At 39.4% G+C, this 15,295-nt stretch overlaps 1 protein-coding gene and 1 long non-coding RNA gene across 3 annotated transcripts; one reads left to right on the forward strand and one right to left on the reverse strand.

Moving 5' to 3' along the window:
• The first annotated feature begins 281 nt into the window (after positions 1-281).
• Positions 282-7,114, forward strand: LOC124875247. 2 transcript variants are annotated; one of them, XR_007040004.1, is made up of 6 exons: positions 282-414; positions 4,249-4,320; positions 4,447-4,879; positions 5,650-5,687; positions 5,775-5,894; positions 6,652-7,114. It is a non-coding gene; the product is annotated as an uncharacterized LOC124875247 (long non-coding RNA). The 2 variants fall into 2 exon arrangements; XR_007040002.1 differs by having other exon boundaries at positions 4,447-5,687.
• Positions 7,115-11,535: 4,421 nt separating this feature from the next.
• LOC124874406 (galactose-specific lectin nattectin-like) lies at positions 11,536-14,806 on the reverse strand. The gene is made up of 7 exons (XM_047375758.1): positions 14,734-14,806; positions 14,525-14,590; positions 14,288-14,306; positions 13,056-13,147; positions 12,693-12,827; positions 12,003-12,114; positions 11,536-11,840 (listed from the first exon to the last, which is right to left on the reverse strand). The coding sequence occupies exons 2-7, from the start codon at positions 14,588-14,590 to the stop codon at positions 11,773-11,775; spliced, it is 492 nt and encodes a 163-aa protein (XP_047231714.1). The 5' UTR covers positions 14,734-14,806; the 3' UTR covers positions 11,536-11,772.
• Positions 14,807-15,295: the final 489 nt, after the last annotated feature.

Genomic DNA, 15,295 nt, shown 5'->3' on the forward strand with positions numbered 1-15,295 from the left:
CACAGAACATTCAGAAGTAAACTTCTCCTGTAGACACATGCACTAAAGTCCTCTCACTGCCCGCAGGTATCTGAAGGCTCAAGCTGAAAGGAACAGAACGTAGAAAATGTGCCAGTGATTAAAAAGAACGTTAAAGTGTATCAGTTCTGGCCAAACCTGCAGGAAAATAATCATGCAAAGATAAAACTTTGTGTAAAATTGCTTCCTTTTAATATTTTTTTGGATGTAAAAAATGTTTCCCTGTAAGTCTCAGGTCTTTTTCTTCATTTCAAACAGAAGCTACAGGAGAACCGAGTGCAAGGTAATATCAGCCTGAGCTGGAGGAAGCAGGTGGATGGAAAGATCTACATGGAGCAGCAGGAGGACTAGGAAGATGATGAGAAATCTGCTTCAGAGATATATCTCGGGTTTTCCGTGAGTTTAAATGAAATTCAGATGTGAACATTTTAATTTTTGTACTCCAGGATTTTTAGTTTAAACAAATCTTACTGAAGAGATTGTAAAAAAAAATGACAAAAACAGAAATACTGAACCGAACCAATCATGTTAATGTAAATTTATCATTAAAAAAAATAGTTTACAGCTATGGAAGTATAACATTATAATCTCTGACACAATGAACCTGAATGAGTTAAATCATTGGCAGCTGATTTTACTCATCCTTCAGGCCATTTATGTTGGATTGTTTTTAATGTCTCATTTATTTTTAAGAGAAAAATGCCTGCATGCTTGAAAATTTGTCTGAAACATTTCTCTCTTTCCAAGAAATCTGACTTTATTTCTGCATGTAATGAGCAGTTTAATTCTGTTTAAAACAAATTAGAATTAGTGTTTATTTCAGAGCTGGAGCTCATCATAATTATTTGTGCCATGTTATGGGCTTGCTAATTAGAGCTGCTTAGGTTATTGTAAGGAGAACCGATGACTCTTTCTGTATCCTGTAGAGCTTAATTTGAAGGTTTTATTCTTTCCAATAAAGCAAGATGCTTTTAAAACTCAGGGAATCTCTGTTTCTGGTGTCTCATTTTGAAATCAAAGCATCGTCTTCTGTTTTACTCTTTAAACATGCAGCTAACTTTCATATGAACTAGTTTTTAAACAGCTCTATTGCAAGAGACTAAGCTGTTCTGCTTTGAAAACATATCTGCTCTCTTCTAGGATAAATGAAAACAAGAGTGGGGCTGAGTTTTCTTATTTCTGTGGTGGATCTTTTAAACGTGTTCATTGATAAAAAGAACTTGTGCAAACAACAGAAAAATGTGGCTGATTATTAGAAAACCAGCTGAATATGTGTTGGCTGCTGTTGGAATCTGGCAAAGTGTAGGTGTCCCAGGTGGTCTTAAAAACTGCAGGAATGATGGGATGATTGAGACCAGATCTGATGATCCGGGACAAAATAGAAAGTGCAACCAACCCACTTCTCCACCTGACAATAAAGGAAACAGGAGAGAAAGAAATAGCTGCATGGTAGCTCAGTCGTCAAGGTGTTAAACTGGCGGGTGAGTCCACACATTGAGGAAAGAGTCTCATTCCAGGGAACCAGGAGTCAAATGAGTCCTCTGAGTTGAGCAGCTTGTTTGAAATGTTTGGACAGTGAACGTACTTGTTTATATACTCATCTGTTTTGTAAAATGCAGATAGATGGAGGTAAAGATTTTTGCATGTTTGCATTAAAAGTCAGAAGCTGGAAACCTGCAGCCAGAGAACAATGAAAACACAAGGATGGAGAAAGTTCTTCTCTGCATCACTGCTGCATCAGGTTATTAGGTTCATGTTTTCTATATTTAATCAATGTTATAATATGATACATACATTAAAAACAAGTATTGACACTGTTAAAATGTTTCTACCTTTTGTCACATTACAGTCAGAGGTTCGAGGGTGTTTAGTGGGACTTTATGTAACAGATCAACACAAAATATGCCTATTGCATAAAAATCTGAAGATTGGTGTGTATTGTATTCAGCCCTCCCGAGTCAATACGTTGTAGAACCACCTTTCACGGCAGTAACTGCTGTAAGTATTTCTGGCTTTCTTTTTACCAGGGTTGCGCATCAAATGGCTGAACAATTTCTTTTTTGTAAAATAGCTGAAGCTCAGTCAGATTGGATGGAGAGCGTCTATGAAGAACATTTTCTACCACAGATTCTCAGTTGGATTAAGGTCTGGACTAGGCCATACTAACACATTAATCTGCTTTGATCTAAACCATCCATTGTATCTCTGGCTGTGTGTTTAGGGTGGTTGTCCTGCAAAAAGGTGAATCTCAACCCGGTTCTGCAGCCTCTAACAGGTTTTCCCCCAGTTTTGTCTTGGATTTGGCTCCATCCATCTTCCCATCAACTCTGACCAGCTTTCATGACCATGCTGAGAAAAATAATCCCCTTAGCATGATGCTGCCACCACCGTGTTTCGCCATGTAGAGGTGTTTTTTAAAGAGCGTGTGCAGTGTTGGTTTTAAGCCACAAATACAGAGCCTTGCGAAAGTACTCGGCCCCCTTGAACTTTTCAACCTCCTGCCACATTTCAGGCTTCAAACATAAAGATATAAAATTCAAATTTTTTGTGAGGAATCAACAACAAGTGGGACACAATCGTGAAGTGAAATGAAATTTATTGGATGTGTCAAACGTTTTTAACAAATAAAAAACTGAAAAGTGGGGCGTGTAATATTATTCGGCCCCCTTGCATTAATACTTTGTAGCGCCACCCTTTGCTTCAATTACAGCTGCAAGTCTCTTGGAGTTTGTCTCTATCAGTTTTCACATCGAAAGACTGAAATTCTTGCCCATTCTTCCTTGAAAAACAGCTGGAGCTCAGTGAGGTTGGATGGAGAACGTTCATGAACATCAGTCTTCAGCTCTTTCCACAGATTCTTGATTGGATTCAGGTCTGGACTTCGACTAGGCCATTCCAACACCTGGATACGTTTATTTGTGAACCATTCCATTGTAGATTTGGCTTTATGTTTTGGATCATTGTCTTGTTGGAAGATAAATCTCCGTCCCAGTCTCAGGTCTCTTGCAGACTCCAACAGGTTTTCTTCCAGAATGGTTCTGTATTTGGCCCCATCCATCTTCCCATCAATTTTGACCATCTTCTCTGTCCCTGCTGATGAAAAGCAGGCCCAAACCATGATGCTGCCACCACCATGTTTGACAGTGGGGATGGTGTGTTCAGGGTGATGAGCTGTGTTGCTTTTACTCCAAACATATCGTTTTGCATTGTGGCCAAACAGTTTGATTTTGGTTTCATCTGACCAGAGCACCTTCTTCCACATGTTTGGTGTGTCTCCCAGGTGGCTTGTGGCAAACTTTAAACGAGACTTTTTATGGATATCTTTGAGAAATGGTTTTCTTCTTGTCACTCTTCCATAAAGGCCAGATTTGTGCCGTGTACGACTGATTGTTGTCCTATGGACAGACTCTCCCACCTCAGCTGTAGATCTCTGCAGTTCATCCAGAGTGATCATGGACCTCTTGGCTGCATCTCCTTGTTCGAGATTAAAGTTTAGAGGGACGGCCGGGTCTTGGTAGATTTGCAGTGGTCTGATACTCCTTCCATTTCAATATGATTGCTTGCACAGTTCTCCTTGGGATGTTTAAAGCTTGGGAAATCTTTTTGTATCCAAATCCAGCTTTAAACTTCTCCACAACAGTATCTCAGACCTGCCTGGTGTGTTCCTTGGTCTTCATGATGCTCTCTGTGCTTTGAACAGAACCCTGAGACTATCACAGAGCAGGTACATTTATACGGAGACTTGATTACACACAGGTGGATTCTATTTATCATCATCAGTCCTTTGGGACAACATTGGATCATTCAGAGATCCTCACTGAACTTCTGGAGTCAGTTTGCTGCACTGAAAGTAAAGGGGCCAAATAATATTGCACGTCCCACTTTTTAGATTTTTATTTGTTAAAAAAGTTTGACACATCCAATAAATTTTATTCTACTTCACAATTGTGTCCCACTTGTTGTTGATTCTTCACAAAAAATTTGAATTTTATATCTTTATGTTTGAAGCCTGAAATGTGGCAGGAGGTTGAAAAGTTCAAGGGGGCTGAATACTTTTGCAAGGCTCTGTATATAATTTAAATGTATTTTATGAAATTCTTGGTTTATTTTAATGTACAATATGACACCTCAGTTTGATAATTGTGATTTAAAGATGAAAACCTTTTTAATCAACTATGAGATCATTTAAAATCTGTTTCTTCAGAGCTTAAACTCAGCTTTTCTCAGCAGTCGACCAATCAACCGCCACCACAACAACCACCATGCCCAGTTTCAGCTCCAGTTCAGCAAGTTTCACACATGGTGAGAGAAATCTAATCTTTATTTCTCTCTAATAATTATCAGAACTTCATCTTCTTATTAATTATATGTGACCAAAAATACTGATCCCATAAACACAATATAAAAAGTAACTTGTGTTTTTTTCAGGAACATCCCGTCAGAGTTTCAGCTCCAGTTCAGCAAGTCACACACCTTCAGGTTCATCACCGATCACTGATTATTCAGCTGTGATCCAGGAGTATCTTCAGGTCCATCCAATCACTACATCTGATGAGTTTTACCTCCACTTATCAGAATGACGCTCAGTTTGATGCTGATTAGTATTTTTAAGGATTTATTGGATGTTTGCCTGTAAGAAACAGAGATAAATATTTTCTTCACATTTTCACCACACAGTCTGACAGATCCTGGGTTGGTTTGCTAAGACTGTTTTTACATATAGATTATGTTTGGATGCATTTTGTGCAAATTCACAGTAAAGTTGTAATGTTGCTGTAATTTCTGTCTCTGGCCTTCATCATCCTGTTAACTGCAGGCCTGCTGGTCTTCCGTAGAAACAGATCAGAGAAACATGATAAAGGTACAAACAACATAAATTGTGAATGAAACCTGCAGTGGTGACCTAAATAACTGCAAATTTTTCTTCAGCATTTCAGTCCAACATAAGATCTTCCTTCAGGGGTTTTAGCAAAGATAAATATATGTGTGCACATATCCAATGAAGCTTTAAAATTAGGAGGCAGTCAGTAGAAGGTTCTCCTACTGCCTGTCCTGAAAGAAGAGGTCGAGAAGCCTGGATGGATGAATGGTTCCTTATAGATGTTGACCTACCTGAGGTACTTAAACTACACCAAAGCAGCAGGGATCCAAGTGTGGAGCAGAAATCTGCTGAGATGCTACAGCTCTGGATGCTACTAAGCTGTGCAACAGTAAATAGAGGTCTGGAACATTGCCACCAGGACTGTGGTTCCTCTGCAGATTGTGGAGCACTGATCCTGCTCTGTATTCTTGGAAAGATGTTCGAGGGTGAATGGAGTTTGTCCAACTGGTCTTCATGTATTTTATTAATATGGACAAGAATGTCATCCACTGTGTCCCCTGTCCTTTTTGGTTGGGCTACTTTAAGACTCCAGGGGTTTTGGGACCATTTGGTTCCTTCACTGTCATGTTACGGTTTGCTTGGACCATAGAGTAGATCTTCAGTGGACGTGAAAACTGGTTTAAATGGGTTATTAAATAAAGGTTTGTCAGTTTGTTCAACACTGAAGGAAACATAAGAACCTGTAGAAAAGGTTGTGATGTTGAGGAGGTCTGAAAGCAGGTTTCTGAAACTTCTGGTCTGTTTTTCAGATCCTTTAAGGAAAACAAAGAAACTTTCCACAACTGAGGTGAGTTTCAAGAGCTTCAAAGTTCAAAATAAACTTTCAAAAACCTTCTGGAATGAAGAGAAATTAATTTCCCATTTTCTCCTGAAGGCTGAAGTCAGTGAAGATGTAGAAACCTCTACAGAATACAGTTTAATCTCATTCTGTAAACTAGGAGTTGAAGCCAATGGCATCTACAGCTTGGTGACTGCAGGTCCTCCTCAGAACACAGTAAGCTACATGCTTCGTACCTGCAAAAAGATCTCATTCATTCAGTTTAAAGCAGAAAAACAACGAGCAGTTGAACTCTCATGCCACTGGGCTTTAATTGGTCGAGTTTGGTTCTGGTTCGGGCCAAATATCCTCTATCAGAGTGTTTGTAGAGCTCCTCAGTTCAACATGGTCCATGTTGAAGAAGAGGCTGTTGGTTTTGGATGAGATATTCTAGAGTATGATCGTCTATCACTCATTAACTCCATGCTATCTCAGGAGGACAGTATTTGGAAACCATGTTCTACGTGGTCTAATTATCAGCCTTGTTAACATGCAGCATCACTTAATTAGCAAACTATTACAGCACCACCTCAAGTAAGAACATCTAAAGTCCTTCAAACTATCCAACTGTACCTGGATGGACAGATGGGGGTTAGCATGATGGGTCCAAGCACTCAGAGCTTCTTAGGAGGTTTAATGGGATGAAGACAAAAGAGGTGATCGTTCTGGTGAACATAGTGAGGAGCTGGTAGCAGGAACATCTGACATCTGAACATCTGAAGGCACCAATAATTAAAGGAATAAAAGTACTTCATAACCTCAGTGAAACATTGAAATACTTATTTCAAAGAACAAAGTTCCTGAGGAACTTTATTCCTGCTTTGTGTTTTTCAGACACAGGAATCTCCTGGTCCTCGGACCACGAAGCTAAATGTAGTTTAAGTGTAGCAACCGAGCAGCAGCTCAATCTGACCTCTTGGTTTTCTTTTTCCAGGCTGAAGATGATGTGAAGGAACTAACCTATGCCCAGGTGAGTTTCTGTATCAGTACCTCGGACTCCCCGCTCAGATCCTCTGTCTTTATGGATCTGGTTTACTCGGAGCCTCGGGTGGCTGATGGCTGCTAGGCTGGAGAAGAGTCTCTGTACTCCAACATTACGTAGTTCCGGAACCACAGGGAGAAACTGGCTTTACTCACTGTTTTACTAAAATGCTGCTAGATTCAGTTACACAACATCTCTGCAGGATCAGGTGCTGCTTCAGCAACATGACCATAAATGTGCAGCTGTTCTACTTTAGCTTCTTCTTCTGCGTCTGTAATGATTATTATTTGTGGTTGATTTATTTGGGGCGGCACAGTGGCGCAGTTGGTAGCACTGTTGCTTTGCAGCAAGAAGGTCCTGGGTTCGATTCCCAGCCGGGGGTCTTTCTGCATGGAGTTTGTATGTTCTCCCTGTGCATGCGTGGGTTCTCACCAGGTACTCCGGCTTCCTCCCACAGTCCAAAGACATGCCTGTTAGGTTAATTGGTCACTCTAAATTGCCCTTAGGTGTATGAATGAGTGTGTGCATGGTTGTTTGTGTGTTGCCTTGTGACAGACTGTCGACCTGTCCAAGGTGTACCCTGCCTCTCGCCCATAGACTGCTGGAGATAGGCAGCTCCCCTGTGACCCACTATGAAATAAGCGGTAGAAAATGACTGACTGACTGATTTTAGCTTGCATGTAACTGTTGCTGTTTGAAGTTGATTTTTGTTCTGATTCTTTGGTTCATATCTGAGCAACACGCCTGATGGTCAGATGAATCCATCGCTTCTCTGTTAACAATGTCTCCATTATTTGCCTGGACTGGTCACCAAACTGCCTCTAATCCCACATCTACATGACCTGAATGAAAGGTTCTGTTTTGACTTCATTAAAGCTTAATGCACAAATTTTCAGTCTGGGTCAGAATCTTGACGGGTCACAGAATTTGCTGTTATTCTGTGAGGGCAGAAGCGCTGTCATTGGAAAAATGTATATAAGTTATCATTGTTTAGTTTAAACTAGGTTTATGTTTGAAGTTCTACTCTAGTTAAGATGATTTCTATGATTGTGTGAAAAAGAGTTTATGGGAAGTTAAAGAATGTGGTCTGGAGTGGATCACTCTCTGGACATGACAAGCTTATACCATATATGGGAATGACTACTTTTTATGTTGAAATCTCTGTAAGAATTGGCTGAACCGATTCCCGCTTTTTACTTGTTAGAATGTGAGTTGTAAATAAAAGGCTGGTGCAAGGATTTTCTCTTTGTGAGAAGGAAGTTGTTGTTCTGCAGAGGACTGTCTCCACCTTGGAAGTCAAACTTACTTGGTTCATTTGTGTCTTATTTTGCACTGATCTGTAATTATCAGCTTTTAACATTTATTTGGTCCTTCGAGCCGGAGCCCTAGAAATCTGCTGCCCGGGGCCCAGCGGTGCATGTGGGGTTCCAGTCTGCGCAGCCTCCAGAACGTCTGGAGAACAAAAATCCTGCACAGTGAATTCTGTGTTGGTAACCGCCGAATCGACCGAGGAGCACCGGGAGGATGGATCAACGCGTTTCAACAGATAGTGTGAACGAACGCACAGGTAAGACGGAACCAACTAAGTATATTAAAAATAAAAATGAATAGGAGTTTTTGAGTTTAGAAGGTCCTCGTAATTTCCCCTAAGGAGATTCAAAAGCAGAGAGTTTAAAAAGAAATAGTGCATAAAAAAAACGGAAAACCTAGTCTAGGTGATTTAGGCCTATAAGTGATTGTGTGTTGGTGCATGTGTGTGTGTGTGTGTGTGTGTGTGTCTGCAGAATCATACGGCACTCTCAGTGAGACAACCCGAAACCTTGCTGGTGTTAACATAAAGTTATTGACAGCTGAGAGGTGTCATAAGGAATTCTGATTAGGATATTAGGTGCATTCAAATCTCAGTCTAAAACTCCTGGATTCTCCGAGAGAAGAACTCAAAGCGGAAAACCGGATCAAAATTAGATGTTTGATCTAGAAGCCTGTTTTCCGGGAGATGTTGGGGCCCCGTCATAGGAATTCTGTTTGATTTGATGGTACAAGATATGTATAATAAATGCACCTCTGTTATATATATATATTTAAAAAATAAAATAAAAAAGAGCAGAAGTCTGAATAATAATAAACTAGAGTAAATAGGATAAAAGCATATATAATAAAGGAAAGAGAATCAAATAGTGCTAATATAGATTAATAGAAGTAGAACTCAGTTCTTAACAATAGTTTTTAATTGATAAAAAATTAAATCTTAATAAAAAAATTTAAATAAAATTTTAAAAAACTCTTAAAATGGGGAACTGCGTCCGGAAGCAGCCCTCGTTAGAAGGAGATGCAAAGTTTATGCACTCAAAAGATCCAAATACAGTAAAATTATGAATTTAAAGGACATTTTTCGGTTCCTGCTTGGACCCATTTGGTACAGAGATTGCAACACAAAGACAAACTTAAGAAAAGGAAAAAACCCAGTCAAACTTAAAAAAATAAAAAATAAATTTTGGCTTGCTGAAGCTCATAAAAGAAAGGCAGGGATCGATAAAAAGAGCAAGGAGGTTTTATAAAGCAGTTGCCAGAGAAGAAGATAATGACGCTGGTGTAGTGAGGGGAAGAGGCAGGCAGCCACAGCTCCAGCCTGCTGCTGCAGCTGCGATGGTGCCTGAATCCTCAGCGCCAGTGGGACAAATAACTGAAGAGGCATCACCATATTCACCATCAGTTTTTTTTTCGAGTTCACACTATGAGAGAAAGATCCCCAAATTTAATAACCAGCTCCCCAGTAACAAAAATACCAGGCAATTAAACTGGATGGCCTCAATGATACTGCTGATGACAGTCCCTATAAACAACAGTTAACAAATGCCCTCCAGGCAAATGCTTTACCTGAGATTCTTAACTGGGTCACTAAACATAATATTGATATACCCACCTGCTCGGTTACCAGTTGGCAGAACTGGACAATGCATGCAGAAAAGGTGGTCAGTGGAAAGAAAAACCAACCCCCCACTGATACCTTCTATGCTGAAGATGACATATTTTATGCAGGACCAGTAAGTAGGTAGAGGGGTAGAATGAAAGGAGTTTTCAGAGGAAATGGAGGCCTTAGGGGGTGTGGACGGAGGCAAGTGAAAGGGAGAGATGATGGAAGAGATGATGTATGCTAGGTTTGTGGACAACATGGTCATTGGGCTGGAAATTGTCCAACTGGACAACCCAGTCAACAATGACTGGATAAGGGAAAACACACCATTACACCACCACCACCATCCTGAACCGTTGATACAAGGCAGGATGGATCCATGCTTTCATGATGTTGACGCCACATTCTGACCCGACCATCCGAATGTTGGACCAGAAATCGAGACTCATCAGACCAGGCAACGTTTTTCCAATCTTCTATTGTCCAATTTTGGTGAGTCTGTGTGAATTGTAGCCTCAGTTTCCTGTTCTTAGCTGACAGGAGTGGCACCCGGTGTGGTCTTCTGCTGCTGTAGCCCATCCGCCTCACGGTTCGACGTGTTGTGCGTTCAGAGATGCTCTTCTGCATGCTTTGGTTGTAACGAGTGGTTATTTGAGATACTGTTTCCTTTCAGCTGGAACCAGTCTGGCCATTCTCCTCTGACCTCTGGCATCAACAAGGCATTTTCACCCACAGAACTGCCGCTCACTGGATATTTTCTCTTTTTCTGACCATTCTCTGTAAACCCTAGAGATGGTAGTGCGTGAAAATCCCAGTAGATCAGCAGTTTCTGAAATACTCAGACCAGCCCATCTGGCACCAACAACCATGCTACGTTCAAAGTCACTTAAATCACCTTTCTTCACAGGCTTCTTATCCAAACGTTTCTCCTGGATGTTCTGTAAACACGACGCTCTGCCCCAGCAAACCCCCCTCATCTGTGAACTGAACTTTATGGCCATTTGATAAAACTTCCATCTCTTTTTCAAGGACAATGGCACCTTCGTCAGTGTTGACAGTCTAATTCTTTGCACACATGATCATACTTAAATATTGGCACCCTCACGAGTCCACCATGCCCCTGCAAAATCTTTGCTTATGTGTGTTGCTTTCCCATGCTCCTTATTTTTACCTAAATGTGGATTTCATTTCTTCCTTTCTTCTCCTTTTCATAGATTTTTAGATTTACCAGTGAAAGGAAAATATTACTAGTTTCTTAAAAAATTGAACAAAAGCTGTTTCTACACCAGTGACTCATCTTCCTTAGTTAGAACTCAGTGATTGCTTAGTTGAATTTCAATGGATGCAAATGACTGTTATTATGGGACTACAACTGCATTTATATTTATCTTCTTAACTGGGATCTGAGTCCAAATTTCGTACCATAACATGTAGATGTGAGCTGGTATGGTGATAAAAATCCTTGAATCCTTAATATAAAAGTTCGTGTCTGTACAGTTAGAAAAAGTTTAACTTTTATGGGAGGTGAGTAAGGACTTAACCTTTGCTCACTATGGTTGTCATGGAGACTGGGTGACCCCCAAGATATCTCAGTCGGTAGCTAAAAGAACTGAGCCTCTGTGTTACATCATATTTATACACCACAGAAATAGATAGTCAAGGTTTACTTAGCAGTTCCTAGAAACCCTGATCAGCTTAATAAACATAAAGTCTAAGTTTAAAAAATGTTACTGAGATATCTTGATTTGGGATCATTAGGAGCAATATTTGTAGCACCAGTGATTTTGTTAAAAACAAGAGGTTCAGAATTTATGGAAGCTGAAAATTATAATTTTAAATGTTTTATTTTATTAATATGTTCTTCACTGAAAATCTGACATGTTTAAGTTACAGCTGAGATTTAGAGCTCGTTTCAGTTCATTCATTAATGGCGTCTCAAACTTAACTTACTGAATATTCAAAAGATGGAATCAAATGAAAGAAGCAGACTGCTGAGAAAGAAAAAGCTTTATTAAAGTGATTAATATGATTAAATTATGAGAAATCCCATTAATTTAATGTTGGAGCAGTGATGTCATCGAGACTTCCTGGTGGAAGTGACATCACCAGTGGGAAAGCCACATGGTCATGTCAGATATTTAGGCACAAGAAGAGCAAAGTTAGGGGAGTCTGGCACAGATGAAGGGAAGCTTCATGGTACACTTCTCATCGTTCACATAATTAGTTCCTGTAAAGAGACAAATACTGACTGCATAGCAAGACTTTAACACAGAAAGTTATTTAAGCAGCAGGTGTGATGAAGATCTTTTATAAAAACATACAGTTAAACCTAATTATTTGACTATATATGGAAACTGTAAAAGCATCTTTGGCTGTCAGTAATGCGTACCTTTTAGGTTGATGTCCATACAGTCTTCGTCTCCACCCTGACTGTTTGGTTCATTGGGGCCCCAGGAACGAAAGACAAACTTGGAACCATCACTCCACATCCAGACACCATCCTGAAAAAACATTTCAAATTTAAGTTCCTGTGCAAGCGGAGCACACAGAACCAACCAAAACCTCTGTCACCCTCTGTAGAAAACGTGAAATTTGTTTGGATCATTTTTACAGTAGACAATTGGTAAGATGGTTATTCTGGTCCTGGTGGGGTATTTTTCTGTTAAAAGAGAGTCATTTCACTCCACTGCCACCACATGCTTTCTCAGCATGATGGATCAGGTCAATATGGACCCAAATCTCTGAGAAACGTTTTAGTGCCTTGTTGAAGCTACAACATGAAGAATAATACAGGTTCTGAAAGGGAGCAGGAGGTCCAACCAGGTACTATCAAGGTGTATCTAAAAAGTCAGTGTATTTCTAGATATTAGACCTGCCTGTCTTGGAAAGAGCGTTAACATTACTTTTTTGGTGAATTTACACCATATGGATGAGCTTAATCGAACTGAAACTGAATCAAAACCGGAATAATGCAAATAAAACAGAAATAAGTCTTATTATTATTTTTTATTTTATTTGTAATCATGAAAATATTCTCGGCAGCTCAACAGACACAGATTTCTATATATTAAATTCTCACCTGTACTCCATCATGGCCTCCAGCCCAGCTTGTTGTGTGTTGTCCAGTTGCTTTGTAGATCACACCTCTGATGAACTCGTACTCATTTGTACTGTGAAAGGAGGCCAGATTTCCTTCCAGAAAGTTGCAGTGACGCTGGAACACAACAGTGGTTTAAACCTTACTGTTTGCAGAGAGACAGTTGCTGCAGCCCAATTTCAGTGTCTAAAAAGATGAAACTGTACTTTACACTTGTATGCCTTTTTATGTTTAAATAAAGTCAGATTTTGTAACTCTGTTAAAGATAAAATGTATGTCCTGACATCATTAAATTAAAACTCTTCTGAATAAAAGAATCTGCTGTGACCATCACAGCTGCTGTACCTCAGCATCAGACCAACTCTTTTCAGCGTTCACAAACTGGAAACAGCGACCTTCGTACCAAGTCCAACCAGCAGGGCAGACACAGTTAGCAGCTGGAAAACGTGTGAAGTGAGAAGGTAAACCCATGCAACTGATCTTCAGCATCATTTTAACAGCCAAACAGTCCAGAAGCTTGGCTGCATCAAACACTTTGAAACAACGGTTAATCAAAGTTCAAAATCTATCACAATTTACATCACAGGCAATGACAAAGCTAATTATAATTATCAGTTAGTAATTGTGAAATGATCCTTTAATTAATGTTAAATTAATTCCATAAAATTCAGTCAAATTAGGTGAAACCTTCAAACTGACACATCTCTTGATTCTGATGAAGTCGTTTTATGTCTTCTCAGCATTTCTAACCACCTTCTATAAAAACCACTGTGACCTTGCTGCTTAATGTGGGACTGGTTGTGTCATTTGAAAAACACAAGGAAATATAAATTATTCATTGTAAAATAAATATACTTTTGTTGTCATGAGTTGAAGGATTTTATGGTCAGTTTTCTGTGATGTTATTTTTACTTTTAATACTTTTTTATATTTTGACCTTCTGGTTACTGTGGTGTTTAGTCATGTCCTGTTAGTTCTAGTTTTCCTTATGCATGTGGTTCCTTCTGTATTCATGTTCTCTCATCCTTCTGGCAATCTTCTCGTTCATCTCCAGCTCCTGCTTTCCACACAGCTGCACCCAATTAAACACTCACCTGGTTTGCATCCAGTAATCATCTTTACCATATTCAGCTCCTTGTCTTCATTCAGATATTGTCGGATCCTTTCTTTAAAGCTACATCTACCTTGGATTATTTTAGATGATTCTATGAATTCGGGTCTCTTTTCTTCAGTGTTTTGGTTTAAAAAACAAAAATAATTTGATTAAAATTGTTTCAGGGTTATTTTATGTTCCCATTTATTAGCATTTTTGTGCAACAAAACACCTACTGTTGGAAATAATTATATGCTATTCAACATAATTACTGTTCTTATTTCCTTCTGTTACAACATTTATTATATAAACAATTTATTAATAGATTTTAATACTGAATTGAAAATAGTTCTGTACCTTTAATGGATGGACCAACTATTACATCTGAGCTATGTAAAGGTTTTTTATCTTTTTAAAGAACTTCCCATATTGCCAACGCAGTCCTGTAGGTTTTATAAACTCCCAAAATAAAAGAAGCACATACCTCTCAGTGGACCTCCCGCCTGTGGATGGAAAACCCCAAAATATTAGAACAGAATTCCCAACAACACAAGTGTCCTCAGTGAACTTCTACCAACTGGTAGCACTGGTGGTTCAGATTGCTCCATCTAAGCTATCTCAGTCAGCTAATTTATTTGCAGGTGGTCTTCCATATACTCAAAAGGCAATTCTCAGAAAATAGTCATATAAATAATCTTTTGAAGCCCTTTTGCATACTTACATCAGCTCCAGTCCAGAGTCCACAGCTCAGACCAAGAAGCAGAGTGAGGAAAAGACCTGAAGCCATCTTTGGAAAGAATTGTTCAGAAAGATCAGTGTTCAGAGTTTAATCACAGAACTATAATTTGTGCTGCAGGAATGTTACCAAATACAGCAAATAAACTGAATCCAAACATGAAACATGATGAACAACAAGACGTCCAACTTAACCTTGTTTTGATTATCAGTTGAAGAGTCTGTTCCAGTAGCAGTTTCTGGTCACAGGGTGTCGTAGAGATGGAAACACCGGCCTTATATACCGTTAGTTTGTTTGTGTGTATTGTCTATGAACACATGATCAAATATTGGGACAGCAAGCAGATGAATGACAGGTAATAAAAATGGGTGTTGGCTGTGTAAACTTATAAAGCCCACTGTTGAAATGTCGACTTAAGATTGTTTAAAGACAAATTTTGGTTGAAAAAACAAGCACCTCATTTGGCATCTCAAGCACAGAGGTGGAGGAATGATGTTTGTCTTGAGCATGCCATAAATGTCTCTTTGTTCCAAAGAATTATAGAGTCAAATGTGAGGCTATTTGTCTGACAGCTGAAGCTTGGTCCAAACTGGTTAACAGAACAACGTTCCAAACATAGTAGCTAATATACCACAGAACGGCTGAAAAACCAAATAATCAAGGTCCTGCAATGGCCCAGTTAAAGTCCAGACCTGTGTCTGATTGAAATGCTGTGGTGGGACCTTCAGAGACCTGTGCAGAAACAAATGTCTGTAA

This window comes from Girardinichthys multiradiatus, chromosome 1, assembly GCF_021462225.1.
Source record: "Girardinichthys multiradiatus isolate DD_20200921_A chromosome 1, DD_fGirMul_XY1, whole genome shotgun sequence".
In the NCBI taxonomy this organism is placed as follows: Eukaryota; Metazoa; Chordata; class Actinopteri; order Cyprinodontiformes; family Goodeidae; genus Girardinichthys; species Girardinichthys multiradiatus.

Coding starts and splice junctions, on each gene's coding strand:
- LOC124874406 (XM_047375758.1), bottom strand. CDS start 14,590: ATGGCTTCAGGTCTTTTCCTCACTCTGCTTCTTGGTCTGAGCTGTGGA. Junction 12,828..13,055: donor AGAGTTGGTCTGATGCTGAG/GTACAGCAGCTG, acceptor GTTGTGTTCCAG/CGTCACTGCAACTTTCTGGA. Junction 11,841..12,002: donor TATGGACATCAACCTAAAAG/GTACGCATTACT, acceptor GTCTCTTTACAG/GAACTAATTATGTGAACGAT.